At 52.9% G+C, this 27,802-nt stretch overlaps 12 protein-coding genes across 12 annotated transcripts; 8 read left to right on the top strand and 4 right to left on the bottom strand.

The window, feature by feature from the left end:
• Positions 1–248: 248 nt before the first annotated feature.
• CCOS01_02826 (iron permease FTR1 family protein) lies at positions 249–1,511 on the top strand (the record flags this gene model as incomplete). Its single annotated transcript, XM_060451013.1, has 4 exons — positions 249–404; positions 464–906; positions 959–1,157; positions 1,209–1,511. The coding sequence occupies 4 exons, from the start codon at positions 249–251 to the stop codon at positions 1,509–1,511; spliced, it is 1,101 nt and encodes a 366-aa protein (XP_060317278.1).
• Positions 1,512–1,908: 397 nt separating this feature from the next.
• On the bottom strand, positions 1,909–3,374 carry CCOS01_02825 (uncharacterized protein; the record flags this gene model as incomplete). The annotated part of the gene is made up of 2 exons (XM_060451012.1): positions 1,909–2,498; positions 2,552–3,374. 2 exons carry the CDS (start codon positions 3,372–3,374, stop codon positions 1,909–1,911), a joined length of 1,413 nt encoding a protein of 470 aa, XP_060317277.1.
• A 576-nt stretch (positions 3,375–3,950) lies between these two features.
• CCOS01_02824 (uncharacterized protein) lies at positions 3,951–4,379 on the top strand (the record flags this gene model as incomplete). The annotated part of the gene is made up of 1 exon (XM_060451011.1): positions 3,951–4,379. One exon carries the CDS (start codon positions 3,951–3,953, stop codon positions 4,377–4,379), a length of 429 nt encoding a protein of 142 aa, XP_060317276.1.
• A 60-nt stretch (positions 4,380–4,439) lies between these two features.
• Positions 4,440–6,386, top strand: CCOS01_02823 (protein phosphatase 2C; the record flags this gene model as incomplete). Its single annotated transcript, XM_060451010.1, has 1 exon — positions 4,440–6,386. The coding sequence occupies one exon, from the start codon at positions 4,440–4,442 to the stop codon at positions 6,384–6,386; it is 1,947 nt and encodes a 648-aa protein (XP_060317275.1).
• A 416-nt stretch (positions 6,387–6,802) lies between these two features.
• CCOS01_02822 (heterokaryon incompatibility protein Het-C) lies at positions 6,803–9,388 on the bottom strand (the record flags this gene model as incomplete). Its single annotated transcript, XM_060451009.1, has 5 exons — positions 6,803–7,577; positions 7,633–8,885; positions 8,947–9,107; positions 9,168–9,195; positions 9,272–9,388. 5 exons carry the CDS (start codon positions 9,386–9,388, stop codon positions 6,803–6,805), a joined length of 2,334 nt encoding a protein of 777 aa, XP_060317274.1.
• Positions 9,389–11,716: 2,328 nt separating this feature from the next.
• CCOS01_02821 (uncharacterized protein) lies at positions 11,717–11,998 on the top strand (the record flags this gene model as incomplete). The annotated part of the gene is made up of 1 exon (XM_060451008.1): positions 11,717–11,998. The coding sequence occupies one exon, from the start codon at positions 11,717–11,719 to the stop codon at positions 11,996–11,998; it is 282 nt and encodes a 93-aa protein (XP_060317273.1).
• Positions 11,999–13,647: 1,649 nt separating this feature from the next.
• Positions 13,648–14,925, top strand: CCOS01_02820 (cytochrome b5-like Heme/Steroid binding domain-containing protein; the record flags this gene model as incomplete). Its single annotated transcript, XM_060451007.1, has 2 exons — positions 13,648–14,474; positions 14,535–14,925. 2 exons carry the CDS (start codon positions 13,648–13,650, stop codon positions 14,923–14,925), a joined length of 1,218 nt encoding a protein of 405 aa, XP_060317272.1.
• A 1,085-nt stretch (positions 14,926–16,010) lies between these two features.
• On the top strand, positions 16,011–17,891 carry CCOS01_02819 (CC1-like family splicing factor; the record flags this gene model as incomplete). The annotated part of the gene is made up of 4 exons (XM_060451006.1): positions 16,011–16,687; positions 16,746–17,054; positions 17,113–17,577; positions 17,633–17,891. The coding sequence occupies 4 exons, from the start codon at positions 16,011–16,013 to the stop codon at positions 17,889–17,891; spliced, it is 1,710 nt and encodes a 569-aa protein (XP_060317271.1).
• Positions 17,892–21,341: 3,450 nt separating this feature from the next.
• Positions 21,342–23,758, top strand: CCOS01_02818 (uncharacterized protein; the record flags this gene model as incomplete). Its single annotated transcript, XM_060451005.1, has 3 exons — positions 21,342–22,034; positions 22,186–22,623; positions 22,676–23,758. 3 exons carry the CDS (start codon positions 21,342–21,344, stop codon positions 23,756–23,758), a joined length of 2,214 nt encoding a protein of 737 aa, XP_060317270.1.
• Positions 23,759–23,830: 72 nt separating this feature from the next.
• Positions 23,831–24,564, top strand: CCOS01_02817 (uncharacterized protein; the record flags this gene model as incomplete). The annotated part of the gene is made up of 2 exons (XM_060451004.1): positions 23,831–24,044; positions 24,098–24,564. 2 exons carry the CDS (start codon positions 23,831–23,833, stop codon positions 24,562–24,564), a joined length of 681 nt encoding a protein of 226 aa, XP_060317269.1.
• A 146-nt stretch (positions 24,565–24,710) lies between these two features.
• CCOS01_02816 (uncharacterized protein) lies at positions 24,711–25,172 on the bottom strand (the record flags this gene model as incomplete). The annotated part of the gene is made up of 1 exon (XM_060451003.1): positions 24,711–25,172. The coding sequence occupies one exon, from the start codon at positions 25,170–25,172 to the stop codon at positions 24,711–24,713; it is 462 nt and encodes a 153-aa protein (XP_060317268.1).
• A 570-nt stretch (positions 25,173–25,742) lies between these two features.
• Positions 25,743–27,748, bottom strand: CCOS01_02815 (aminotransferase class I and II; the record flags this gene model as incomplete). Its single annotated transcript, XM_060451002.1, has 6 exons — positions 25,743–25,995; positions 26,052–26,131; positions 26,187–26,310; positions 26,453–26,820; positions 26,885–27,360; positions 27,661–27,748. The coding sequence occupies 6 exons, from the start codon at positions 27,746–27,748 to the stop codon at positions 25,743–25,745; spliced, it is 1,389 nt and encodes a 462-aa protein (XP_060317267.1).
• Between the last annotated feature and the right edge of the window lie 54 nt (positions 27,749–27,802).

Raw genomic sequence — 27,802 nt, 5'->3', positions numbered from 1 at the left:
TTTGGGCTAGCGTTCCGCCTTTCGGCTCTTCGTATCCGTTGCCACAAGACCAACCAGTACCGGCACCCTCATCGGCTAGTCCCAGCGATTATCTGATTTGATTTTATCAGATTAATCTGTGCCTGTGTTGCCCGTCTCCCCTCTCCACGCTTGTCAGACAAAAGTCTGTTTTCCTCTTTCTTCCTTCTTCGTTGCTCGGAATCTGTGACCAAGACAAACGACATACGCCCTTCTCACAGGTGCCAAAAATGACCGTCGACGTGTTTTCTGTACCAGTATTCCTGGTCGTCTTTCGAGAGTCTCTGGAAACCGTCATCATTGTGTCGGTTTTGCTGGCTTTCCTCAAGCAGACTCTCGATGGACCCAACAGAGATGTAGCCGTGTACAAGGCCTTGCGCAGACAGGTAACGACAATCGAGACACTCGTGAACCGAGAACCGTTGCTGATGCGTTCTCCCAATAGGTATGGCTCGGTACAGGTATCGGTTTCTTGATATGCTTGATCGCCGCAGCTGTCGTCATCGCCGTCTTCTACAAGGTCGGCCGAAACAGTTGGGAGGCCCACGAGCTCTACTACGAAGGTGCCTTTTCTCTACTCGCCGCCGTCATTATCACCATCATGGGTGCTGCTCTACTTCGCATTGGTAAAATGCAGGAGAAGTGGCGCGTCAAGTTGGCAAAGGCAATGGAGTCTCCCGTCAAGACTGGTGCGAGCCGGGGGTGGTTCAAGCGCTTCGCCGAAAAGTACGCCATGTTCATCCTGCCCTTCATCACCGTGCTTCGTGAAGGCATCGAGGCAATTGTTTTCGTCGCTGGCGTCTCCTTCTCTGCGCCCGCGTCTGCTGTGCCGCTGCCCGCCATCGTCGGGTTGATTGTAGGCGCCTTTGTCGGCTACCTCCTTTACAAGTAAGTTGTATGACTCTTGACGATGTCGAACTGCATGCTGACTTTGGCGAAGGGGAGGATCCACGGCCAAGCTGCAAGTGTTCCTTGTCATCTCCACGTGTCTCTTGTACCTCGTTGCCGCTGGCCTCTTTTCCAGGGCAGTAGGTGACTTTGAGCAGCAAGAATGGAATAAGGTTGTCGGCGGTGACGCTGCAGAGCTTGGGAATGGACCGGGTTCGTATGACATTGACAAGAGCGTGTGGCACGTAAACGTAAGTCTATTTTCGTTTCTTGACTGACGCCCAGTACTGACCTCTCGAAAGTGCTGCAGCCCAGAGCTCAACGGTGGCGGCGGATGGGGTATCTTCAATGCCGTCCTCGGATGGACAAACTCGGCAACGTACGGCTCCGTGATCTCATACAATGTCTACTGGATCTTCGTCATCGGCTGCTTCCTCCTCATGAGATTCCACGAGACCAAGGGGCACTGGCCTTTCATGAAGGCAAAGGTCCCACGGGAAGCCGACAGGCGTCTTTCCGATGACCGTAGCGGAAGCGAGCAGGCGAGCACATCTGAGAAGGATAAGGGGGCAGCGACCACGAAGACAGTGACCGCTTCGTCGTGATTGGTAGGCATCTGAGTGTCGTTATTGAACCCTCGAATCTATGGACGATCATGTCTGAAAAAGGATACCTATGCTTGTGGACAACGTAATATGAAAGCTGTCTGTATGATAATGAGGTCACAAGGGTGGCCAACTTTATAGGATAAATTGGGCTAAACATTGGTTTGTAAATCTAGCCAAAGCATTTACGAAAGCCTCTCTGTGTGTTCGTCTAGAATTAAAGACTACATGTGATTGTCATCCATCCATGACACCTCATGAACACAACTAATGAGAATCAAACTTGGCGTTGCCAGGATCGATTACAATACTGAAGCGAAGAGGGAAAACGTATCTATTCAATATCAACTGGTCCTGCACCCTTCCCGGGTGTTGTGAGTTTTGTGCCTCTATTCGATCAATATTCTGGCGTCCAATCCCATCTATCGGCGGTGAATAGTCTGCGCGCCATCTTATCAGCATACATGTTGCCCTCGTACCGGAGTCGTTGATCGCCTGCCAAGCTCCTAGTGAACTCAAACTTCTTCTCTTCTCTGTCCACTTTCGACCCGTCTTCTGCCGGGACCCATGTTGCCGTTGCCTGGTTGTTCTTCCACTCGACCTGGGCAATAGACAAGACGTTGGACGACATCATCGATCTGATGTACTCCACAATCGAGTCGAGACGTGCTCGAATACCGCAATTGGTGTGGTGCTTGTCAATCTGATAGCTTGGCACTTGCTTCAGGATTGCCAGTATGTCTTCGATATCAATGACCGAGGAATCTGGAATATTGTCGTAGGAGCTGGGTCCAAAGTCAACAATACCAATCAGCTCCTTGGCCGTAAAGAACTTGAGCATCTGGCCCAGCTGGAACGAGTCACAAGCGGAGCTCGAGTCGTAACCAAGCTTACATTGTCTCTCGCGAGACGAGTAGAGGGCAAGGAAATGGCGATGGACTGAAGCAATGGTATTCAAAACACACTCCCGCCGGGACTGTAATTCCCCTGATCCCAAGTCAGCAAATGTCAGTTATTGAAACCAGGGCCAAACAGCTCACTCTCCAAGCCATCCGGCAGACTCCACCAAAGCTCAGTACGTGGATTTTCATCGAGTGACAATTCGCTCCATCGGACAGAGCCACGGAGAATCAATTCTCGTGTGTAGTTATGGAGTCTGGGCGGCTGCTCCAGCAGCCAAGCGACCAGGATCTTCTGCCTGAGCACATTCTCGGTGTCTAGGCTTTTCTTCTGAGTGCCCGCCCGCACCGGTTTGGCATTTGTCAAGGGCCACTTGAACTTGAGCTCGATACTAAGGTATCTTGAGACCAAGGATCGGCAGTCAAATCGATCGGCCAGAATGGCTAGAGTAGTCACATGAAGCATGTTGACAGAGTTGGATTGTATCTGCTTCCCATGCATGATCCTCATCAAGTCCTCAAAGACCTTTTCGCGGCCGATGGATCGGGTTGCCTCATCGTCATCGACGATTGTGATCCAGGGTAAGTCTCTGGCATCTACTTCCGCTAGCTTGAGCTTGTCCGCGGTCAGGCGAGCGAGGGTTTCCTCGACGTTACTCGCCTCGGCAAACTGTTTGTTGCCAAGAAGATTCTCAAAGTACCGAGAGTGCTTTCTCAATACGGAAAGCTTGACTCGGTAGGCGACTTGGATGTTGGGGCTCAGGTTGGGTTGGGGCATCCGTGGTGCGCCAATCTTCTTACTGGCGGCTTGCCAAGTCCTGCGAGCCACAGCAATCGTTTCTCTGGACGTCTCGAATGTAACGTTTAGAATAATGTCCCCATCGTCGGATACGAGCACAACGGGGGGAGAGGCGCCCGAGGACATATCCGATGTGTCATCCTGAACTGCTGCCGAGTCTCCCATCGTAAGACAGCACAACTTGGGAGGTGAATCTCTGCCGCGACTCAGGGACTGACATGTATGTCGATGCTATACTTGGCCATCGCACGGCTCCAGCAAAATGTTATGTCAGTCAGGCAGCCGTCTTGAGATTGGATGCGTAGGAGTATGCAAAAATGTCATTAATAAGGCCGTGTCAGTGACACTCATGTCATTCGCCTCTCCAGGAGACAAAGGCCCTTTCTGCCTGCCCGATGCCACCGCAGTGGGTCTACTGTGTTTCTTTGACCACGAATCTGAGCATTTACACGGTGTATCCCGGGTGCTGATTAGATAAGATTATCCCAGCCGAACGCCCGTGGCAGCTGTCGGTTGGTAGGTAAGGTATGTGTGACTTATCCAGGTACTGCTTACACCACCTAGAACAGCTTCGGCAGGTGCCTACCTACCTACGGATACACAGCACCTCCCTTACCTAGGTCCTGGGATACGGTACGGTAGGCCCGTTCTTCCTAACCGAATCCAAGGGTAGCCTGCGGGATTAGCTGCAGCTAAGGCAAGCAGCTGGCAGAGCACGGAGAAGGTACCTCCAGGTTCAGCATGTCCCCGTCCCGTCCTTCCTTTCCAGATCCGTCTTATTACGTCGCTGGGTCCATCCATGATCCAACCGAGGCCGACAGTGTGCCTTGGCCAAACCCAATCCTCCAATCTCACAGTGTCAAGACCAAGCAGTCAATCGTAGAAACAAACACAAAAGCTGTCAAGCAAACTCTGCGACCCATCTGTCCCTCCCGCCCTTTCGACACTTTCCCGGGGCCACGCACGATACCCAGCTCGGTGGTAGTCCATTGCCATTGCCAACGCCAATGCCTCGCCGTCGCCGACGCAACAGCTGACAAGCCTTCCCCTCGTTCGCGCCATCGACCAAAGCTCGCCCACCCAGAATCCCGCTCCACGTTCCCTAGGCCGCCGTTCAAGCTTGACGAGCTAGCTCATGGCTTTCGCAAGCTTGAAGGTCGTCCTACTTGAGCTGCTGCAGTGCCGGTGACACCCTCTTCCTCGCCAACAGACTCCCGCCCTTTCGGAACAATGCCAGCTTTAACACGCTGTCTCGCAACGCGACGAATACCGCCGTATCATGAGACGGCGCGGATCCTCTCGCCACCAGCTGTGCGATGTGTGAATTCCTCCCTGGATACCGGCATCGGAACTTCCACCGACAAGCCCACCTCTTCCGCACTCCCTAGGCACCCGCCCCGACGATGCTACACTACCCAAGAGCCAACCCCTCGACGGCTTTCGATTCGGACCCGCACGTCACTCGGTTACGAACAAGGAAGCATACTGAAGACTGACAGACTATCGATCTCGACAAGCCGGCGACTCTTCCATAACTACTTCGTCACCCATCTCCCATCATCTTCTCTGCACCCCGACTCCCGAAGGTCATCCGGCCCCGGTCACAAGCTGCCCCGCGATGCTTCGACCCCCCACAAAGTAACGCCGGGGTCATCTCCAGTAGCCGCAGCACTCAGTATGCCAAGCCGAGATCTTACAGTGGTCCGGATCCCGCTCAAGAGAGCTAAGCATCACTTTGGCGTTTTCTCTTCGAGGGGTCAACGGGGGTACAATGAGGACACCAACCAAGCCGGCACAATCAACATGCCGGCTTTTGCTAAAAGGGCCCCTATCAGTCTTCAGAGGCGACCGATCCAGAAACCAAACGAGGCGACATCGGCCGACAGCGCACTTGGTGACCCCCAGGTCTTCTACTTTGGTATATTCGACGGACACGGCGGATCTCAGTGCGCCGAGTTCTTACGTGATGAGCTGCATGGCTACATCGAGCAATCCTCTGCCGAGTTCGGCCTTCAGAGTAGCCTGGCAAAGAGCCCGGCACCAGAGACGGGTCGCAAGGAGGAAGACCCGAATGAGGAGCTTTTCATGAAGACAGAAGAAGATGTCAAGGACGACATTCGTGTTCCCGAGGAAGACAAGCATGGCGTCTTGACGAATCCGGAAAGAGAGGAGCCCATGAAAGGGGCCAAACCAGTCTCAGCCAAAGTAGAAGATATCCCGAAGGCTATCAAGTTGGCACAGGATCTTGTGGAAGAGTATCGTCAGACTGTCGGAGGATACTTTCGGCGCTTCAACCCCGAGTACTTCCATTTATCAGAAGAGAAGATGAACGACGCCGACGAGCCTGGGGTGACGGTCGAGTCCGTCCTCATGTACGCCTTCCTCAGAGCAGACTTGGATTTCATCTCTGCCCAGGCACGCAAACCGGATCCCGACGACCCTCAAGCAAACGATCGCCCCGTCAATAACGACGAGATCCTTGGGGTTCCACATAAACCACCATCAGGCCACGGCATCGGTGGCCCGGCTCGCTTCAAGGGCGGATCGACGGCATCCGTCGCTCTCATTTCGACGCCTACTCCAGCACCATTCTGGCATCCTAACGCGCAGTCTACCCTGATTGTCGCTCACGTGGGTGACACCCGTATACTTCTTTGCACAACGACTACCGGCCTCGCACAGCCCCTGACGTCAGATCATCACCCAACCACTCCCACGGAAAGCCGTCGTCTCCGCCGCTATGCGCCGGCCGGTTCAATGGTCTCGGCAGACAGCTTCGGGGAGGACCGGATCGCAGGGTTGGCCAATAGCCGCGCATTCGGCGACATGCGAAGCAAACGCATCGGCGTGTCGGCCGAGCCAGAAATAACCCGCGTCGAGATTGGTCCAGCGCAGTATTCCTTCCTAGTCCTCATGAGCGACGGCATCTCAGGCACACTCAGCGATCAGGAGATTGTCGACGTGATCAAGGAGGCCAGGACGCCCGAAGAGGGCGCCAAGGATGTCGTCAACTATGCCACCGAGGTCTCCCACGACGGCGACAACGCCACCTGTCTGGTAGTCAGACTCGGCGGCTGGGAGCGAAGGTCGGAGGGCGGAGTCGGTAGTCTCGGCACCAAGGAGATCCGTGACAAGAGGAGGGCAGAGGCGCTGGATCCCCGGCGCGGCAAGCAGTAATACTTTCAACCACTGCAAGATATTCACCATGCATGTCTTGTTCAAAACTATGGAGCATTATTCACCATCGTTATCACATCTTCAGGAGTTGGGCATCTAGGAATGGGCTTTCATCGGTTAGTCTGCCACATGTGGGCATTGGCAGGAAGGGTTGGTTATTCAAGAGGGATGAGATAAAGCATAACATACAAGTCAAAAATAACGAACATCAAGCACAGGATAAAATATTGCAATTCATACTTTGTGTGCCGTTTAGCACAGCTCCAGGGAATCATTCTCATCAGCCATACGTGGATTGCGTGCCCCGCCCCTTTCACTCCCATCCATTTCCGTGTTCCCCAAGACTCCAGTCCGTAATCCGCAACCTGATCGTTAAATTGTTCACACCTTCCCATTTCCGCACCGCACAAAATGATCTAGTAGCGGTGTTGGCCCGGGTACTGGCTCCAGCCGCCGCCGCCCTGCTGGTGATGCGGTGGGGGTGGACCTCCGTGGTGAGGAGGGTATTGAGGTTGCGGCGGTCCACCGTAGCCGGGTCCCCCGTACCCAGGTCCGCCGTATCCAGCTGGAGGACCACCGTAGCCAGGTCCGCCATAGCCCTGCGGAGGTTGAGGGGGACCCCACTGGCCCGGAGGCGGCTGGTGCTGCTGGTGCTGCTGACCGTAGCCTTGGGGTTCGGAATGACCGCCACCGTAGTAGCCAGAAGCCTGTCCCTGAGACTGAGAGGCTGAGTAGTGGTGACTGGTGTCACCGCCGCTCTGGTGGTATCCATAGTCTTGCTGAGATGAAGGGAGGGGAGAGCTTGACAAGGGCTTCCTGTCATCACCTTCCATGGAGCTGAGATCTCTAGTGCGGATCTGGTTCCAAAGGGAACCTTGCACCTTCCCGTGTCCCAGCTCTCCAAAGCTGTCGAAGGCTCCATGGGAGTGTGTATGACCTCCAACGCTCTTCGTGCCATCGCCACCGGTCAAGATATGGTTCTTGCCAGCCTTGACAGACTCGGACGAGAGCAGGTGGGACAATTCGTGCTTGAGGGTGCTCTCATTTGCCCACTTTCGCACCGTCTCGAACATATCCCTCTGGATTTGGACTCTCTCATCGCGAGCTGCTGGATGGTGGAAAGCCCGGAGGACGTCATTAACAACCTCATCAACAGGAACACCCGGATTTTCCCAGGCATACAGAATTCGCCTATCTTCACGTTAGCTACGTTCAAATTACCTGACCATAGACAGTGTCTACTTACGGGACGACATATTGCAGAATAGTCGCAGCAACCCTGCCGGCGCATGAGTTCAGGATGTTGGTGAAATGGTCCTTTGAGAGCATGGAGTGAGTAGGATCAGAGCAGTTGGGATTCTTCCAGGGCTCCAGCTGAGAGTTCGAGCTTGCGTCGATGACAGTAGATGAACCATCCTTCAGAACCTTGGAGACCTGTGTAATGATGGGTCTCACAAACGGCGCCAGCAACCCCAGGATAAAGGCGGTCAGCGTCTCACTGATGTGATCCAAAAGTTTCTCGAGGCCCGGGATCTTGGAGATGAGGTTGCTGATGGACTTGACAATCTTGTCGCGGAACTGAAGAATCGGATAGATCTTGCGCGCGGTCTCGACAGGGTCGAAATTGGTGCTCATACCAGGTACCTGATTGGAACTCTCGCGGCTTAAGTCACCACGGCTGAGGTCGCCTCCAGACCGAGTGTTTTGCTGCTCCTGTGCACTGGACTGGGCCTGCAAATCACGAGCCTGGCTTGCCAAATCTCCACCAATACCAGGAAGCTGGCCGACGAGGGAGATGAAGTCGTTCGGCTTCGAGGACCCAATCCCCAAGAAGCCACGAGATCCAGTGCCGCCACCAGTGATGTTCGCAGACATACCCTCGGCATTCTTCAGGGCGACATTCATTTCGTCTACCTCAGATTGCGTGAAGTGGTCCGTAGCTTCTCCGAGAACAGAGTGCAAGAAGTCCACAGCACCGAAGGTACCCGTTACGATAGGGTAGACACGGCGGCCATTCAGGTTGATTTCAGTTTGAGTACCGCAGTGAGGGTAGACGTCGTGGTAGCCCAGCTCTCGAAGCGCAAGCTCGCAGTAGTTGCTGTGCGCGCTGAAGTCCTCCATACAATGGAGAGCCTGTCCAAGACAGCGCAGTGCCTCGCAGAGATCAGCTTCTTTTCCTGAACCCCGCGAGCCGCTGGTATAAACCCGGCCGAAATGGATGCTGCGGGCGAAACTGAAGCGCAAGTAGCCAGCACTGGTCGCCCAACCGCCAGACTCATTGGCAATGTAGTTCTTCATGCCAGTGCGGGGATCTATCTGTGTCTCGACCGGGTCAACGGGACCGCGCAGGCGAGGGTCGAACTTGCGCGCGTCCATGCCGTCAGCGTAGCCCAGGGGGTTGTCGATGTGTTCCTCTGGGCGGTAGACGCCAAGGCGCTCCTCGGTGACCTCGAATTCCTCCGTCGCATAGCCAAAGGCCATGAAGGAGAGTACCCATACCTGTCGGAGAGAGTCAGTACAAAGGATACACGCCGATACCTTCGTCGCGACAAGGGCTTACCAGGATTCTGATGGTGGGAGCGTTGACTCCCTTCAAGCTGCCCACGTCGACGGCTTGGGAATAGTCTCGAAGCCAGTTGCCAAAGTAGACTCGGGATACCAACATGGAGGTCCATTTCTTGCCATGCAAGAAAGCAATGGTCTTGAGCATGTCCTCGATATCTGTGCGCAAACATGTCAGTCAGCTGTAGGGGTAAGCAGAGCGAAAACAAAGGTGCGCACCTCCATGACGCCAATTGTGACCCTCGACCTAGACGTAGATCGCAATGCATTAGTTTACGAAACGGTGGAACATTGGACGAGGTGTCCAAGGTGTCAAAACCTACCTGGGCAATAGAGGGGATATTGCCGGCGCCAAAGGCAGCGGCGCGACCTGGCAGAAGCACCAGAAGCAAGCAGAAGGCGAGGAGGATGGAACCTCTCCCGAGACCGGATGACGCCATGGTTCAGGGTCGCGGGAGGCTCGGAAAGCTATCCAGGAATTGGTAAAGACTGGATGTGAAGTTCAGTCGCAAAGATGCGTTGGGTATTCGGGAGAGTGATGGAGGGGTCGCGCAAAGTGTCCGGGTCCAGGAGGTCAAGAATCGACCTTTTTTGTTTTGTTTTGGAGGGGTAAATGAGCAGGCGAGGTGAGGTAAAGGTGAGCGGGAAGGTTCAAGTCTGGCTAGACGAGGTAAGCTCCAAGTTGTTACCTAAGGTGATGTAAGGCACGCCCACACGTATGAGGGCAAGGCAGGTAGAGCCGAAGATGATTTTCGGGGGTCTAGTCGAATTCACAAGCCCAAGCTGGGATTTCAGTGAGGGCAGGGACAGCAGCAGTTTGCGTCCAGAACCACCGACGATTTAATGACTACCTACCTACCTACGTTATTGTCTGGGCGACATCCACTTGAGGTAGCACTCGCAGCGGCAAAGACGTGCCGCGAAAGACTTTGAAGGCTTGGGTTGTCAACCTGGGGCTGAGGGGGGGCGGTTTGCTGCTTTACCCAAGGTAGTCTCAGATAGTGCACAGGGTATAGGCGAGGCGATAGCACTATCATCAAGGACTGATTGATTGTCCCCGCCACGCATGTCTGAATCACTGCTGACGACACCTCATGCTTCCCTTGCCCTATCAACTTACCTTTGATCAATACGTTTGGATGATTCCGTGGGCGAAAGGGGTGGGGGACAGCTGAGCTTTGTGGAAACAGGAGCTGCAGTGTAGGCTCATTGGCTCGCGTCACATGTGTGCCATACTGGCCTGCATTGCACCGCGATGGGCAACACATTTTCTATGATGGGTACTATGTAGGCGCAGACGTACAGACAGACGCATTGTGACATCCCAGATTGCTGAGTAGGCGCTATATCCCAGAGATGCCTAAATTATCTTAAGATTGGCGAAGCAATAGACGCGTCTTGCCGAAGCTGCCCGGCAAGACGCGCTAAGTTGGGCTTAACCTGGTATAAGCATGATGGGCATTGACTGTCCCAACTTAAGATAGAATCCCTCGATTCCTTTATCCACTCTTGATTTCTTCTACCTTTGATTGATCAAAGCGAACTCAAACACGGAAGCCCTGCAGGATAATCGTCTATGTGTAAACCAAGTAAAGCCGTAGGTTACCAAAGTTGACACTGAATCACTTAAGCCGGATGTTTTGGGGTAAAGCAGGTCGTTGATACTTGTGCATACGACCATCAGATGCGCAGGAACCTTGAAATACCTTATTTGACTCCTGGCTCCCTGCCCCGCCTCTCTGTGTGCTGAGCTCAGCGCAGCAGACCACGACTGTCCCCCAACAATGAGTGCCCCTCAAGTAGGTGACATAATCGTTTGCCGCCCCATAATAAGGTACCCTAACTGTACTCTTACCAAGGCATTCTTGTTCTTTCTATTGTTCCTATGGTTACCTATGATCTTGTCTGGACTTCTCAGAGACTACACTTTGAACAGACAGGAAGGTTCCTACAACAATCTTTCGTTGACAGACATCCTATTTTGGCACCCATTTGCCCCTCCATCAGATACGCCCAGACCTACCTTACCTAAGGTATTCTTACGGAGTAGGTATCTCCCATACTTGTAGGTACGCGCAACAGGGTGGGATCCGGCTGGTAAGGTACCTTAGGGCAGACCCGCACAGGAGAGCCCCGCCATTGGCTTAAGTCGAGGGGTTCCATTCCGACCAGGTAGACGGTACCTGGACCAATGCCATGCGTCCCTGGCGGATTCCAGGCTTGTCCCCAGCAACTCGTTCCGCACGACGAGATGATCAGGCATCTTCTTTTCCCATCTATTATTCTCTCAATCTTGGGCGCGCCTTAACTTTGGTACTGTGATATAATGGGTGGCCAGCTAAGGCAAGACAAGCCAGTGAGATGAACAGGATCCAGATAAATGACCTTTCTGTCTGGATATACAAGGTGATATAAGCCCCAGTCTCTCCGTTCAGCTCAACTACCTATCTTAACGAGACCAGAAGACTAATCAGTCCGAAAGGCACTGTTTGAAGAGACCCATGAGCGGCCCATGAGCCACAGATTGTAACCTTGAAAGCTGCGTCTCAGACTACCTACCTACGGATACTTCGTATAGCTGCTGTGAGGTGGCTGGGTCATATGGATTAGGTAAACCCCCGTGGGCTGAGGTAAGGTAAAGTACGGTACGGTACCTTACGGAGTACTGGCATCAAGGCATTCGGGTGAAATGCACGTGTAATCAAACAAGAGGACTTATCGCGGGTACGTACTTGCATGCACCTCCCATCTCTGGCTCATGCATCAATATGCGCCGTGTGAGAAGACGCTTCAACTTGCTTCCACTAACTCAATCTCAGACTCGACCCCAACAATGCTCACTGTCACAGACCGCCGCCGCTGCCATCGCGCGCCACTCACTGCGATCTTGGTCCTCGGGTCGGGAGTCACGGCCCATGACTGGAGATGCTAAGACTGTGGGAGGCCAAGAGTCCATTGCCAATCTTATCTCGAGTGTTCCAAGACTACCCCTCGATTGCAAGCCACGAGAAGCCACCTGTTGTTCCCTCATGGTCATTACCTTATGCTAAGGTAGGCTCTTGTTCTTGATCGAAGGAACAGCAGTTACACCGCTCCTCCTGCGGTCCCACGGCTCGGTGTTCCTTTCATCTGATTACTTATTACTGATCGCTCCTTCATTCAAAGAATACCTACATCAACAGATAGGCAGGGTGTTAGGTCAGGATGCGAAGAAAAAACCATCATCCGTTCGACATGGATAACAAGACAGCCAGCCCATTTAAGGTAACCGTAGATGCCTGTTAGTCAGATCAAAACTTGGTACGGAGGCTCTAGGAGCCCTCTGCACAGACCTGGCAGCTGGGTCGATCTGGCTGGGCCGGCAGCCGATTGCATTGTTTCTTAGTGACTAGTCCTGGATTTGCTTATTGCCTGGGCCCTGAGGTGCTGGGCTCGGTGATTGTCGCGGACTAATTCCACCGGGATTAAGTGACGATGAGAATGTCCATGTAGTCACCACTTCCCGCCTCAAACTGCCATGCAACTTTTCCCTCCCCCTTCTGCCTCTAGGATTTTGCCGGACTTGCCCAATGCCCATTTCGCCCCGTTTGAAGTTTCGATGTTCCCCTACCTGTTGGCCTAGGCATTACACCTAGATAGGGTGGCGTTTCTGCTTGTTGCAGTCGTGGCAACGACAATGTATCGCGTGGTGGGCATTATGTGCCCTTTCGTACATGTTCCTAAGTCCCCGTTCCTGGTCTTCCGTCCCAGACCGTCCCAGGCCATGTTTGGGTTCCCAACAGCGGTTCCCACACCTCCCCGTCAGTCCCGCGTCCTGACTCCCTCATCACCCACACCTTTGGCTTCCTGGGTACTGTCTGTGTCCATACACTATGTACAGTCTGGCATTGTCAACCCCGTCACTCATTGCCCGTTCTGGAGGTGTTCGACTGTTGCTGAGCTGAGGTAAAAAAGGTGCAATTTCGGGGTCTGTAACTTTTGTATCCATTTGCCCACCTAAACAGACAGAGAAAGACACTCACACAGTGTAAACCCTGAAGAGCCGGGCGAAAGTGGTCAACAGGTGGAACCACGAATCGGCTGTCCAAGCTTCCGCCAGGTCCCGTTCTGTGCCAAAGTAACGCCACCAGGCCGTATTTTTTTTTCTGGCCTAGAGAAGGGTGAGAGATTGCTAGTCGCGTAGAGAGCTTCTCCTTGGCCCTGCCACCCACGCATGCCTCCACGTTCACCTCACGTCCCCCGATCCCCAAATCAAACATCCCCCCCTAAATTAATTCTTCGACCCGTCTCCGTTCTCTCACCACCCTGTGCCCACCGAGCCTCAAGTCACATCGCCCCGGCCTTTCAACTTCGCCCTCCCGGCCCTCCCGGCTTTTGGCTCCTTTTCGGTTTCCCACCTCACCTTAGACCGCCTGCTTTAGTCGCCCAACCATACACCGTACTCCATCTTAATACTTCTTCCCTCCGTGCCACTTCTTCCTCCAACCTGCACCTTTCCCTCTCCTTCGCTAGGGCCTGCGACTGCGACTTCTGCTGCGATTTTTTCTACTCGTCCACTCCCTTCGTTGTCTTTCGACTCCTATTTCGTCCACCTTGGACCCGGGCACTAGGAACCCTCAGCGACAACAGTAGTACTTCCGAAAGTCCCTTCTCTGCCGTTTACGTATCGCCGCGAATCAATCGTCAAGCAACCACCAATATGCCGGCGCGAACTCTCCCTACCTTCACTCGCGCCGAGGTCGAGGCTCACAACTCCAAGAAGTCTTGCTATGTTACCATCGGTTCCAACGTATACGATGTGACCGACTTCGCCCAAGACCATCCCGGTGGAGCCGATCTCGTCTACGACTACGCTGGCAAGGACATCGACGCCATTCTAAAGGACCCAACCTCTCACCCTCACTCCGAGGCCGCATATGAGGTTTTGGATGACTCCCTGGTTGGCTTTGTCATTAACCAGAAGGCCGTCGACGGCCTTCGCAAGGTCAATGGCGCAGTAAATGGCAAATCGAATGGACATGCGAATGGAAACGGCAAGGCGAACGGCACCGTCGAGAAGACTGACGAAGCCGAGGGCGTCCAGATGAACGAGCACGGCGAGCTTTGGGACGGTGAACGTTGGGTCCACCCCCGAACCGGTATGGCCAGCGAGGAGGATCTGAGCAAGGAGACGGATTACACAAGCGACTATAAGAAGCATAAGTTCCTCGACTTGAGCCGCCCGTTGTTCCCTCAGATTTGGTTCGGCGGCTTTAGCAAGGAATTCTACCTTGATCAAGTCCACCGTCCTCGCCACTACAAGGGCGGCGAATCTGCGCCTCTGTTTGGCAACTTTTTGGAGCCTCTGTCAAAGACACCTTGGTGGGTTGTCCCGCTTGCATGGCTTCCGCCCGTCGCCTACGGCACCTATCTGGCTAGAGAAGGCATGGACAGCACCTTCCAGGAGGTCTGCTACTGGGGCTTTGGATTTTTCCTCTGGAGCTTGATCGAATACGTCCTGCACCGATTCTTGTTCCATCTCGACAAGTAAGTTTTCTTGCAACTTGATCTAACGTGAGAGGCCATTGGACTAATACGTTGGATTAGGTGGCTTCCTGACAACCGTGTTGGCATCACTGCGCACTTCCTCCTCCATGGCATCCACCACTACCTGCCCATGGACAAGTATCGCCTGGTCATGCCTCCCACCTTGTTCGTTGTTCTCGCCACGCCGTTCTACAAGCTCGCGCACTGGGTATTCTCTTACAGCTGGCACGCTGCCACGGCCGTCTACTGCGGAGGCATTTTCGGTTACATTTGCTACGACTTGACGCACTACTTCCTGCATCACCAGAACCTCCCTCTGTGGTACAAGGAGCTCAAGAAATACCACCTTCAGCACCACTTCCTCGACTACGAGCTCGGCTTCGGAGTCACCAGCCGGTTCTGGGACAGCATCTTTGGCACCGAACTTCCTCCCATTGTGAAGGCCAACTAATTCCACCCGACCACCGCACACGACCGCAACATACACAATGTCATGATGACGACTTCTGGGGCCTATTCCTAATACCGAACAGAGCAAGTTTGCTCAATTTCACCCTTACGTGTCCCACAATGTATATACGCTTTTAGGGCTTTACTTTAACGCTGTAATGGGGGTCATTTCATGGGCGTTCTGAGGAGATGGCTTGAATGAGCCTTGCGTATTACAGCGCCCCGGCCAGCTATGATGCGGCCGGGAAGAGCCGTCATGTTCTCATGACAGGCTGGTTTAGTACAGAGTATTTTGAATGATACCACACACCGAGATTATGCCATAAAATGACTAGACAGCACGTTCGTTTCCCGCCCAATCATGACTGTAAAAGGTAATGGGTTTGATGATTGCTCATGGCGAGGATCATAGCTTGATGGAGAAACAAATGGAGTAGCTTTCCGGACGCCATGGGCGCATCTGAACGGCGAACCGTTGCAGCAAACGTGTTCACGGGCAATCGTAGAGGGGGTCTGGTCGGGCCTCCAGGTTGAAGTCAGTTTGACATTTTGCAATGCTCCATCCTTAGCTTCGAGTTTGGGAAAAGGTATGCGACCAATAGTCACGTGTTAGCATGATTTCCTCGGGATGAGGAAGGTCTATTCCTCATGGCTCAGATGGACGTATGGTTCATCGGTATTTCTTAGTTGTAGAGCATACCTCAAGGTTAGGTAGCGTGGGAAGGTACGATGCTACCTGATACGCGGAACTTGCCCGTATGAGTCAGCACTGTTGTTACGTAAGACACGCTCTTTCTGATTGCTACTGCCAGTGGCCACCTTCCAGATTCGCTTGGCTACCTAGCAGGTCCTGTTCAGCGCTTGGGCTGTCCCTAGCCCGATTCACTGTCTCGCCTGGCCCAAGATTTCTGTCGGACGCTTTCGTGTGACTGCGCCAACCTCTCCATCCCACGAATCACCTCGCTCTTCCCCTCTACACCCACACCGCGATAAAACCTGCCATCTCGAAAAATCATAGACAGCAGAAGCGAAAGAACAGCGTCGACTCTCCCTTCCTCGTCTCTTTCGCACTGAAATCAGCGCAAGATGTCGGGCCTAGACGTCGAGGCGTTGCTTGACGCCACCGCAAAAAGCTCTACCGAGACGAAGACACACGACGTCGAAGAACGCACCAATGGCGACCGTTCCGAACGTAAGGAGCGCGATCGCGGCCGCGATGGAAGCCGTGACAGGGACTATGATAGTCGTCGTCGAGACCATGAGCGCCGCGACCGCGACCGCCGCGACCGTAGCACGACACGCAGCCGACGTGGAACCCCGGACGACATCAAGACATCAACCCCTCGGAGCGACGCTGGTAGCCACAAGAGTAGGCGGAGAAGCAAAAGCCGCGATGATGATCGCCGTCGCTCACGTCGTCACAGAGGAGATGGTGATTACTATAGAGGCGGACGAGCCCGCTCGCGATCTCGGTCACCCCACCGCTCTTACCGCTCATCACGCGATGACTATCGCGAACGCCGCGATCGCTCAGATCGCTACTCTGGGGACCATCGCCGGGCTAGGGACGACGATCGTCAGGAAACTTCCAAGCGTGAGGCAACACCACAACTTACTGAAGATGAACGCGATCGCCGCACTGTCTTTGTCCAGCAGCTCGCCGCCCGTCTTCGCACCCGCGACCTAAAGGCATTCTTCGAGAAGGTCGGCCCCGTCAATGAGGCTCAGATTGTCAAAGATCGCATTAGCCAAAGATCCAAGGGGTAAGTTGAAGTTCAACCAACCTGGCTTTAGCTGAAGAGTTGCTAACCACATGTACAGAGTCGGTTATGTTGAATTCAAAAACGAGGATTCAGTCACTCAAGCGCTTCAACTTACCGGACAGAAATTGTTAGGTATCCCTATCATCGTCCAGCTCACAGAGGCCGAGAAGAACCGACAGGTCCGCAACTCCGAGACCACCAACGCCCACCCGAACTCGATCCCCTTCCATCGCCTCTACGTGGGCAACATTCACTTCAACGTCACCGAGCAGGATTTACAGGCTGTCTTTGAGCCTTTCGGCGAACTTGAGTTTGTCCAACTCCAGAAGGACGACAATGGACGCAGCCGAGGCTATGGATTCGTGCAGTACGTTCCGGTCCTCTTCTACTGAATCTCAAGGGCAATACTGACTAATAGTTTGTAGATACCGCGAAGCCAGCCAAGCCAGGGAGGCCCTTGAAAAGATGAACGGCTTTGATCTCGCTGGTCGCCCGATTCGCGTCGGCCTCGGAAACGATAAGTTTACCCCTGAGAGCACTGCCAACATCTTGCAGAGATTTCCTGGCCAAAACCCACAGTTCCAAGGCTCTGCATTCTCTGGTGCGGGTGGCCGAGGCCCCCAGACATCGGCATTCGATCGCGCGGGTGGAAGAGACAGCGAAAAGTCTGGCGGTGCCAGCGCCCTTGATGACACAGATGTCGCCGGTGTCAACTTTAACAACTACAGCCGTGATGCCCTGATGAGAAAACTTGCCAGGACTGATGATGCTTCCAACGGAGTAGATGAGCGACAGGTGTTGAAGCCCAAGACCGAGACCAAGCCTCTGCCGGTCAACGTGAACATGGCCAGCCGATGCGTCGTCCTGCACAACATGTTTGACCCTGAAGAGTACGTTGCCCATTTTCTCCCACCCTCTTTTTATACAATGCTAACAATCTTTTAGGGAAGAGGGAGAAGAATGGGTCAAGGAACTGGAGGATGACGTTCGACAGGAAGCAGAAACCAAATACGGCCGCGTCGTACACATCTCCGTCGATCCGAACTCCAAGGGCGACATTTACCTCAAGTTCGACAAGGTCCAAGGTGGCGAGAACGCCATCAGAGGCCTCAACGGTCGTTACTTTGGAGGCAGGATGATCGACGCGTCACCTGTTGTAGATGCCGTCTACAGCAGTTTGTTCTCTCGCACACGAGCGATCTGAAAGCTAATCCATGGCCCCGGAACTACTCGTCTAGGACCCCCCTAAAGTAAGATCTAACATATCACGTCACTCTACCTTCGCTCACAAGATTGCTAGGCTGATGCTATCGTCCTCCAAACCTCGCTGATTAGATCGAGCCCAGACGACCGCGAGACTTGCACCGTTGAGTCGCCTGAGGCCGCCGTTCGCGTCCTGCCAAGTCTTTGTCACATCAGACACCAAGGCCTACCTACCCCAACATCACTGGAGAGCAGGTTGGCATCGCACTGATTCTCTGCAGAAAAAGCTTTGATTACACATTTCGATCGCCACTTTTTTCTGGCTGATATTTGTACCTTAGGTTGTTCCCTTCCAAGTCCTCCATTACATGCGGAGCGAATAACAGGTTGCCGAAACGGCGTCTGGGTAAGGAACAAAGGAAGCTGTAGTTTATGCACCACATTAGGTACTAAAATTGTTCTTAGCAAATGCTGCTTGATCTTTGATGAACTGGCGCGATGACTAGTCGCAGGTGGCCTCATCGTTGTCGTCTCACTTGCCCCCCGGACACGTTAATTTTTAAAGTTATTCAAACTGGCCATTGGGCTGGCTGTGAGGCTATATAACTGGCAACTATGTTCATAACTCCGTGAGCGAGAGCGTACACGGTCACTGTTCACCACGGCGGCTCAGTGGTGGGCCCCATCGAGTTCTCTGGGACTATATCTTCTTTCGGCCTATCTATCTCATCCTACATATTAGCCTGGTCCTCCACAACGACCTCTGGTCCTGCCAGACCAGTTTGTGCTCGAACGAGTAGTGCTCCTGAGTGCGATTAGAAGGGTCCCAATTTCCCAGCTTTTTGGCTTCTGGCCACATGCTGCTCAAGATCTTGGGCTCTTTTCTCTTCTTTATCATCTAGCGGTCCTATGGCAGCTACCTTCTTTGCTCAAGCCCATGGGCATGAGCAGCCTGGCTCTTGCAAAAGTCTACTTGTTCTTACCTTTTTCTCCTCTTTTGTTCTTCACTTTCTCCTTGATCACCAGACATGTAAGGGCTTTCATCGGACATTAAGCAATCATACCAATGTCACAATTATCAACCACAGCTAAACAGGCTGCTTCTGCTTCATTTACGCGTGAAAGATCGCCAGGTCATGTACCCATCATTGTGCTTTGCAAGATGCCCCCTCTACCGAGGCCATCTGCCTTGACTGGATTCTAGGAAGTGTGAGAACACTCGCTATTATAACAGTATCCCCCATCTTATTGCTTGTGATAAGGAATACTTTCCTTATTACTCTTGATTCACTCTCACTGCCTTCCAAAGCCAAACAGAATCTTATCATTGGTACCAGTAGTCCTGTGAGTTTCTTTCTGTCTGAAGTGGCATTGTTGTCTCGTCGCACATCTCATCGTTCTTTAGCATTTAAACCGACGACTTCACATGAAATCAATCATCACAAGGCGTCTCCGTTAGAACATCTAGAAGCCTTAGATTACACAAGGTCATTTGGCAGTATTTGAACAGCCCTCTCGTCTTTCCACATTCATGCTTCATAACTTGAGCTGAGCTGCTCTCATCAACTGTCTTCTCATTGAAATCTGCCTGCTGACGAACATACACCAACCCCTGAAAACAGCGAGAGCTAACAACTTCCTCCCGCCTCTTCCGGTAAGAATATCATGTTGAGAAGGAAAACCAACTGGCCCCCGTGCTCTCGCCCTTTTAAGGCTTTATGAAATCTCTTCCCCTCGGCTCTCGCCTTTCTGAAGACATGTTGGATATCTTGCCCCTGAGCTCTCGCTCTTTGGGGACATATGGTAGAGTGTCATCCCACTTGTCTCCCTCCCCCTCCTGGTGGTACATGAATTCAGTTCATCCTATACTCTCGCCCTTTTCAGAACTAGTCAAGGTTCGTCTCGTAAGCTCTCGCCCTCTTGAATAGGCCTGAAATAACTTCATCCCCGTAGTCTCCTCACGCTCCAGAGGGCATGAACAAAGTCTCTTCCTCCCGTGCTCTCGCCTTTCTGAGGTTACCTGAAGACTTTTCTTCCCTCTCTTCTTCTCTTGCTTTGCCCACCTCACCATCCTTTTCCCCAAACTTCTTCCTTCCAATTCATCTACGCCCATCCATCTCTACTCTCACCCATACTTATCTCGCCATATTTCTCTCAACCTTACTCCTCGAATTCCATCACGAAAACACTCTCGAAATTCCTTCCGTTCAAATCCACACATCCAGCTTGCGGCTCCAAAAGGTTCCGTCTGGACGCCTGCTTGGTCGAATTTAGCCTTCACTCTCAACAGACAGCAACAGAGTAACGTCAACAAGGTAAGGGCTGTCACTTCTACTCCCATCGAGTTCTCCATCGTCTTCTCATCACATTTCTTCCCTTTCGCGGTTCACTGACCAACTATTCCCAGGCTTTTCGGCCCGACAATATCGCTGGCTCTTCAAGGAGCTCCAGAAGACGACGACACAGCTCTTGCGCCTCTCAACAGATTTTGAGCTTGCCTCTGGACACCAAGGCTTCTCCCTGAGATCACTGTGACAGCGCTGGAACAAGATTATTGTCCTTCATCGACCCCTTTGGTAAGCTTTCACTTCTCTCTTCCCTCTCGAGATCCAGCTTACGAGAGAAACAACATACAGCCCGAACGAGTCGACAAGTTTGCTTGACTTGCTCAATTCTTTGCAGATCACTGGCTCCATAGCTTCAACGATACTCCAGAAAAAGGGCACGCACCTGCTTCAACATCTGACGATACCGTCGAGTTTGTTAATTTTGCTATCTCGGTATGTAGCATTTCTCATCAACCACTGATACTCGTCTTCTTCCCGCGCCTGTTTTGTTTGCTCTCCTTCTTTCTTACTGCGACGAAAGTCACATAGCAAGGCTGTGTGGCTCGAGTCGCTGTGGTGACCGAGGGAGCCAATATCCTCTCCCCTCTGGGGCCACGAAGACAAGTGTCGAGGGGTAGGATCTGCACATTGTTCACTCATTCGTATAGCCTCATTCCCTCCCCCAATCTTCCAGTGTCAAATGGTTTTAGCTCACTTACAGACCAACCCAAATGGGTTGGCGGGTGGGTGTTTGACACGGTGCATAGATCCAGTGATCTCACCGAGCTCACCTTCCACTTCACCTTGCCCATTTCTGTGCGTATTCTCCTGAAGATTTCCCGGGTGCGCCTCCTTAAGGGACTTGTGTGGGCTGCACCTGCCTTCTCGGAAGATATCAACTTTTTTTTCACCCTTCTTTGTTGTATCACCTACAAACCTTCCATTACTTCTACTTCCCACCTTCAAGACTTCCGGCGCTTCTGCATCACCCAGCCTCTTCACCCTCCCATCACCAGTCCAGAAATATTCCTCGAGTATTTCCACATACTTCCACACTACCTTTCGTTTCATACTACATCCTACACGCCCACACTTCCCAATTCAATCCGTCTCGCGTGGTCAAGATGGCCGACTCAGGTAGCGCTCGCTCTCGGGCTGGGCGCGGAGGCGTTTGTCTCGCCGAGCATTCGCCCCAGTTCGCTGCGACACGCGAGCCATTCCGGACGACTCCTAGCTCGTCTTCTGACAGCACCGTCCGCAATGCTGGATCACCTTCTGATGTCTTTGCGGCCGATCTTTCTAACCAAAACTCGCAGCTCAACCACAAGAGTTACCAGTTGCCTCAGCCACCGAAGTTTCAGCCGACAAACCTCACTTCCACCAAGAGTCAGGATCAGGAAAACAACCAGAAACCAAGTCGTACTATCAGTCAGCATCCGCCGCACTTCTCAACAGGAAAGGCATCATTTCCCTCTGAGAGAACGGCATTGGCAACTCCAACTGGGCGTTCTGCAGTACAGCCAAACACCCTTGGACATCGATCTGGCCCGCTGCCGTCTTCTACATCTATTCGTGACTTCGAAGGTACCCCCAGCGCCAAGACTCCCGGTCATCATACCCCGGGTTCCTTGAATAACGACACTCGACGAATTCAACAGCATCCTGCCCCCCTCGAGGACAAAACAAAGCTCAAGCCAACTTCTGAACTCACAAAGACGAACAAGATTATCGCGAAGATGGCTACTCACTGTCATATTGACGGACCTTTGGCTGGCCCTCTCCGGGAGAGTCGCCGCTCCGAGCTGGCCAGAGACCATGTAAGTCACATTGTGCCTCGATTGGAGCCTTCCTTCACCTTGAGCCAGGCTTCTCATCTCCCAGTTTCCATCTTCGCCTTTCTTCTTTGGTTCTCACTGTTTTGGCTTTTGTTTGTTGCTCCGGACCAAATTGCTGACTTTGAGATGAAAGCCCGCTTGGATTCCCGCTCGGCAAGTTCAAGCCGGAATTATGACCACTCAGCAGGCGATCCGCCGCACTCCTGGCATTCCGGCCAACATTGCCAACGACCTTTGCGATGGCCTCCAGGTGTACTCGCAAAAGGTTAACGACATTCTTCGCCAGGCTGTCAATGAGGTCGCAGATATCAAAATCGATCTCGAGTACAATGACAAGGTTCTTTGTTCCAATAAACTGGAGGCTAGCATCATTTCCGAGGAACGTGAGCAGCTCAAGCGCGATGTTGCTGAGATTCATCGCAAGTACGAGGAGTTGGAGGATCGTCTTGCGCGCTACCACGTGGAGCAGGAGAACCACAAGAACACGGTTCTCGAGTTCTTGGCCCGCCTCGATCCTCGCAATGATGAAGAGAATGGAGACAGAGAGCAGATCGTTGCCGAGTTGCTTCAGGTTCGTTTCTATGATTCTCGTTTATGGGAAATTGCTAATGGCACCACAACAGACTCTCAAGGACTTCATGGACCGCCCTAGCTCCCGCTGGATGCACGGAGAGCGTGAGAACTCTTCCAAGGCCATTGCCATCCTCAGTACAGAGAGCATCGCCGCGCTTGAGAAGGAGAACCACCCTCAGTCGGCTAAGCGGCTTCAGCAGTCTCAGGATGCACGTCGTGCCCCTGGTTCGGAATCACATGAGATGATCCCCACCTTGGACAATGCTCTGCAGCCGTTCTACCACCAGCAGAACATTCCGGGCTTTCCACCTGCTCATAATGCCCCTTCCACTTCTTTCCCGGGCATGTATGGCCCTGGCCGTCGGTCTGGTGACAACCGCACCATATCTTCCGCGGGTTGGACGCGCGCGTCTAGCGGCACCCCTACTCAATATACCGGTTCTTACTCGCAAACTCGAGACATTCAGAACGGTTTCAGCGGCGGATATCAGCAGCCCAATGGCTTTGAGGGACCCAGTAACCATCGAGGCCGGTTCAACATGCCGTCCCGCCCTGGCACTGCCATGAGCCACCGCGGCTCGTTCCGTCCCAATGCTCCTGAGTTCCACCCGGGCATGTATGGCAACGCAGACAACAGTGGCTTCCACAATGATACGTCCTACAACATGAGCTACGGCTCAGGATCCAATGCTGGTTCTCGCCACAACTTCAACGGAGGCAGCACTCCTTTCCGCAGCCCGACTACTCGCTCCGCTGGTCATTACGGCAACTTTGAAGGACCCGGTGGTGGCTTTCCTCGCCCGCCTCCTCTGGTTCCTTCGGGACGTCAAATCTCCCATGGTTCCCAGTACGGCATGGGCTCGAGCCACATGGGCTACAGCAACGACTACTCGATGGTTCCACAGCGCACTCGTAGCCACGGCCCCAACTCGTCCGGCAACAGCCACCATACGGCTAACATCCGTCAGCAAGGAGCTTTCAGTCCCGGTCCCTTTGGCCAGGGTGGCCATGGCCCCAGCCATGCAGTCACCAGTCCATTGGCTCCCGGCAACGGCTTCAGTGAGGATGAAGGCGGCGACAATGAGCGCTATGCTCGTGCTCTTGAGGGCGTTTGGGGTCTCGCGCGGGGCTAGGTGCTCCAGTTTGCCTCGAACGTTGACCTTAGCATTCTGTCGCGCTCCAACGATGTTGCCATCCTTCGTTACATGATGAAGCTCTATGCTCCCTTCAGCGAGCAGCAGGCGTGGTCTTACATTCGTCAGCACATGAACGACCCCATGAGCCGTGCTTGTCTCATCTCTCGTACCATGATCGATCTTCTTATCAATCGGATCTTCACTTTCGAGGCCTGGGAGGGTTTCTCTGTTGATGCTGATCGCCAGCTGCGTGAGATTCGCCACGAGATGAACAATCTCCCTGGTAAGTTGTATCTGACACGTCTCTCAATGCAAGAATATGACTAACTTAAACAGCGGGTCAAGGTGGTGCTCTTCAGCTGTGTATTGATCGAGTTGCGTCCCTGGTTAACTCTTGCATCAACCATGAGCGCTACGACGCCTACCGCAACCACCGGATCGAGTACTTCCAGGCTGAGCTCCGCGAGATGCTCTCGCCGCTCTTGCTGCCCGAGTCTGAAGGCGGTCCCGACCTCGAGAGGGCCGACGAGGCGCTTTGCCAGATGTGCGAGAAGGCATGGTCCATCTCGGCGAAGATGTTTACCTCGCGATGGACTTTCGAGTTCCGCTTTCCCGATACGGGAGCGCGCTTCAACACTGGAACCATGGTTGGAATCGCGCCCAACATTGGTCCGCAGCTTCTCCAGGCTGAGCATTGGCGCGTGCAGCTTGTGGTTACCCCCGTCATCACCGTCCGCAATGATACGGGTACTTCCATCTCAGTTGCCTCAATCACCAGCGCTCACGTCATCTGCATGAAGTAGTCGGTGGCTTTACGCCAGACCAACTTCGCTGCATTTCACTCTGCGTGCTTTCTTCACCAATGAAGCTTTCTCTATATAACGAGGAAGCTGCTGTACGACTTACGACTCACGACACGTTTGCGATTCTGCTTTCTCCCGGTTTCTTCCTAAAGCTCTCCGACAGCAATCATGAAAAGACCAAACAAGAGCGGTACTCTCAACTCCGCCAAAGTTGCCTTTCGAGAGCTTTCATACAGAGCCATCATCGTCACCATCACTATTATCAGCAAGGCTCTCACCGATACTGAGAAAGCAGTACCACCATCAGGCAAGGTTCTCAACACGAAGAGAACAGTGCCACCGTCACCAGTACAGCACTGAACGCGGTCCATGAGACCAAAGAAGATGACAAAAAGCCTTAATGATCTTTGGGAATTCACAACTTGGACTTCTTCTCCCTCTGAACATGTTGGAGTATTTGGACATGCGCCCCCGACTCCTTCAGCTCCATTGGAACCAACTTGCGAGAGACCTTTGGAACATCTCGGAAAATTGGGAATGGATACGCAGAAATTGGGTTCGGGATTGGCAGTTGCGACAAAAATCAACAAAATCACCAAAAAAATCATTTGCTTTTTTCTTTCTTTGCTTTTTGTTTCCAGGGGGGATTCCCTTGGCTAGCTACACTGGTCACTGAAGTTTTCTAGCTAAATTTCGAGGAAAGATGTGTTGCGGCCGAGGGACTGGATTGGCTCAGAGAAAATTGGCGATAGAAAAGTACCAAAAAAAAATCGTAAAAGTCTTGTAAAAACCTTGGTTCTCGAAATGATGGTGACAAGGTAAAAGTGAGTAAGGCCTCTCTCTGCGTGAGTGAACTATGCAGAGCTTCAACATTGTGACTATCGCTGCCGTAGTAGGTTTATCGCACTACAATGCTGCATTTCAAAGTAAGCGACATGGAGATTTGGTTTTCACCCCAGCTATCAAATCACTAGCAATCTGAGACAAATTTTTGTATGTTGCGATAATTCATTCATTGTAACACGCTCTACTGGCGTATTGGTCTGTTCGGCATCAACTGTGCCGTCTTCGTGTATACGTTCAAGCAATGAAGACTAGGGTATTCAATCTTCATCCGTCATGAGTCGTCCGTTTCCAACTCCATCCAATCCTCTATCCTAGGAACCACTCTATAACGTCTAGTCAGACGACTTGCGGAACTTGTTAACGACACGCTCAATACCGTCGCATCCCTTCTTCAGGGTCTCCATCTTGGGGCCGTAGGAGAAACGGACGAAGTGGTGGCAAGGGCTGTCGAAGAGATCACGGCGTCTGGAGGGGTTCAGGTCGAAGAAGATACCAGGCACGACGATGACCTTCTCCTCAAGACAGGCCTGGAAGAAGTTGAGACCGTCGGCAATGGCCTCAGGAAGACCCTCAAGGTTGAGCCAGCTGGTGGATGTCAGTCTTAGCGCTTGACCTTGTCTCTTTCAACGACAGCAACTTACAGGTAGAAAGTGGAGTCGGGGACGTATTTAATGATGAATCCCATTTCGCGGAGTCTGCGAACGACGTAGTCACGCTTGTCCTACTCACTTTATTAGGAAATTTCAAACTCGAAGCCGCTCGCTCAATCGACTTACGCGGAAGTGCTTTTGCAAGGAGATCATCTCCGTCTTGACGAGAGTAGGGTCAAGCATGGGGATTGCCGCCTCCTGGAAGGGGTGGTTGGCACCACCGTCAAGGTAGCTGCCGCAAGAGCCAATGCTAAAGTTGTGTCAGTGTCTCGGTCCACCGTTCCAATCTCATGGCCACCATTAGGTACACATGTGGAGGAAAAACTCACGCCTTGATGTATTCTGCAAGCCATGTTAGCAAGTGGTTCATTAAATTTATAGATATCAATCACATACCCTTGGGACCAAGGATCCACGCAACACGCCAGCCGGGCAGTCTGAAGCGCTTGGTCAAGCCGTCGATAATGAGAACATCGTCCTCATCGACGTCCTCGACGTTCTCAGCAGCAGAGATGGTACTGCCGTCACAGTTGCTCGTATAGTTGTAGCCGGAGTAGAACTCGTCGCTGACGAAGGTGGCGCGGCCACGGCAAATATCCTGGATCTCGGCCAACTCGGGGTTGGCAACGACACGGCCGGTGGGGTTGCGGGGGTTCGAGGTCAGAATGACAGAAGAACCACGGGAGATCTCCTCAGCGATGCGGTCAGGGTGGATGTGGTAGCCGTCCTCCTCGGCGAGAGGGACAGGGATGGCGGAGAACTAAATACTCAGTGTCAGATGCTGTACATTCTTTCATGCTTCAAACTCAGAAATAGAGACATACGTTCTTGAAGAGAGACAGCATCTCGTTGTACGCCGTGTAATCGGGCAAGAAGAAAGAGAGGTAAGAGTTCCCGAGAACGGCAGCGATACGAATCAGACCGGCGCGACCACCAGGGACGATTGCGACGTTCTCCCAAGTGTACTTGCTATCCTTGCCCTCGCGGTGCATTACGTTGTAGAGGTTGGCAACAGCCTCGCGGAGTTCTCTGATACCGGCTGTAGGGCCATACTCGCGACCAGCCATGGAGATATCGATAGTGGTGGGACGGGGAAAGCAGCCAGCAATATCATCCTCAACTTCGGGGGCACCCTGGCCCAAGTTGGCCCAAGCATCGGGCTCCTCGAGAAAACCGTACTCGGAGGCACGCTCAGTACACCAAACGACACCGGTGGAGGCACGGCTAGCATCGAGACCGGCGTGGGGCTGGTGGCCTTCGTGGGCATTACGGAACTGTCTGTGAGTCTTTGACTGGACCTCTGATGGAATATGTCAGCATTAGTTTTTTCTTGAGGTGAAGTTATCATGGCCAATGGCGCCGATCAGAAAGCCAAGAATGACATCGAGCTTGAGTTGGAGTTGTGTGGAGAACGAGGGGCAACTCTGCTCAGCTCCTACCCCGCACTCAACACCAGAGCTCGACAACAAGCTTTTCTCCCATCCTTTGTGCGTATCTGTATAACTTGGTTGAAGCCACGACAAGTCGAGCAGATAGGTACTGCTTGGACGACTGAATGGAATTTGTATAGAAATGAGGAAAGGGAGGTTTTCGTTCTTACCATTGCCTCCAACCTCGCCGACACTGAAGCGTCTTGGCTTGGGCACACCGGTGTGCCGGTTGATGGAGAACTTGCGATTGCTGAACATATTGCCTTGTTGCACGCAGCTGACGAATGTGTGTGGGCTTTGTTGTGGAAGTGA

This window comes from Colletotrichum costaricense (genome assembly GCF_030867565.1).
Source record: "Colletotrichum costaricense strain IMI 309622 chromosome Unknown Scaffold_3.1, whole genome shotgun sequence".
Classification (NCBI taxonomy): domain Eukaryota; kingdom Fungi; phylum Ascomycota; class Sordariomycetes; order Glomerellales; family Glomerellaceae; genus Colletotrichum; species Colletotrichum costaricense.
Note: the sequence above shows the minus strand (reverse complement) of the source record. Positions and strands in the feature narration are given on the sequence as shown.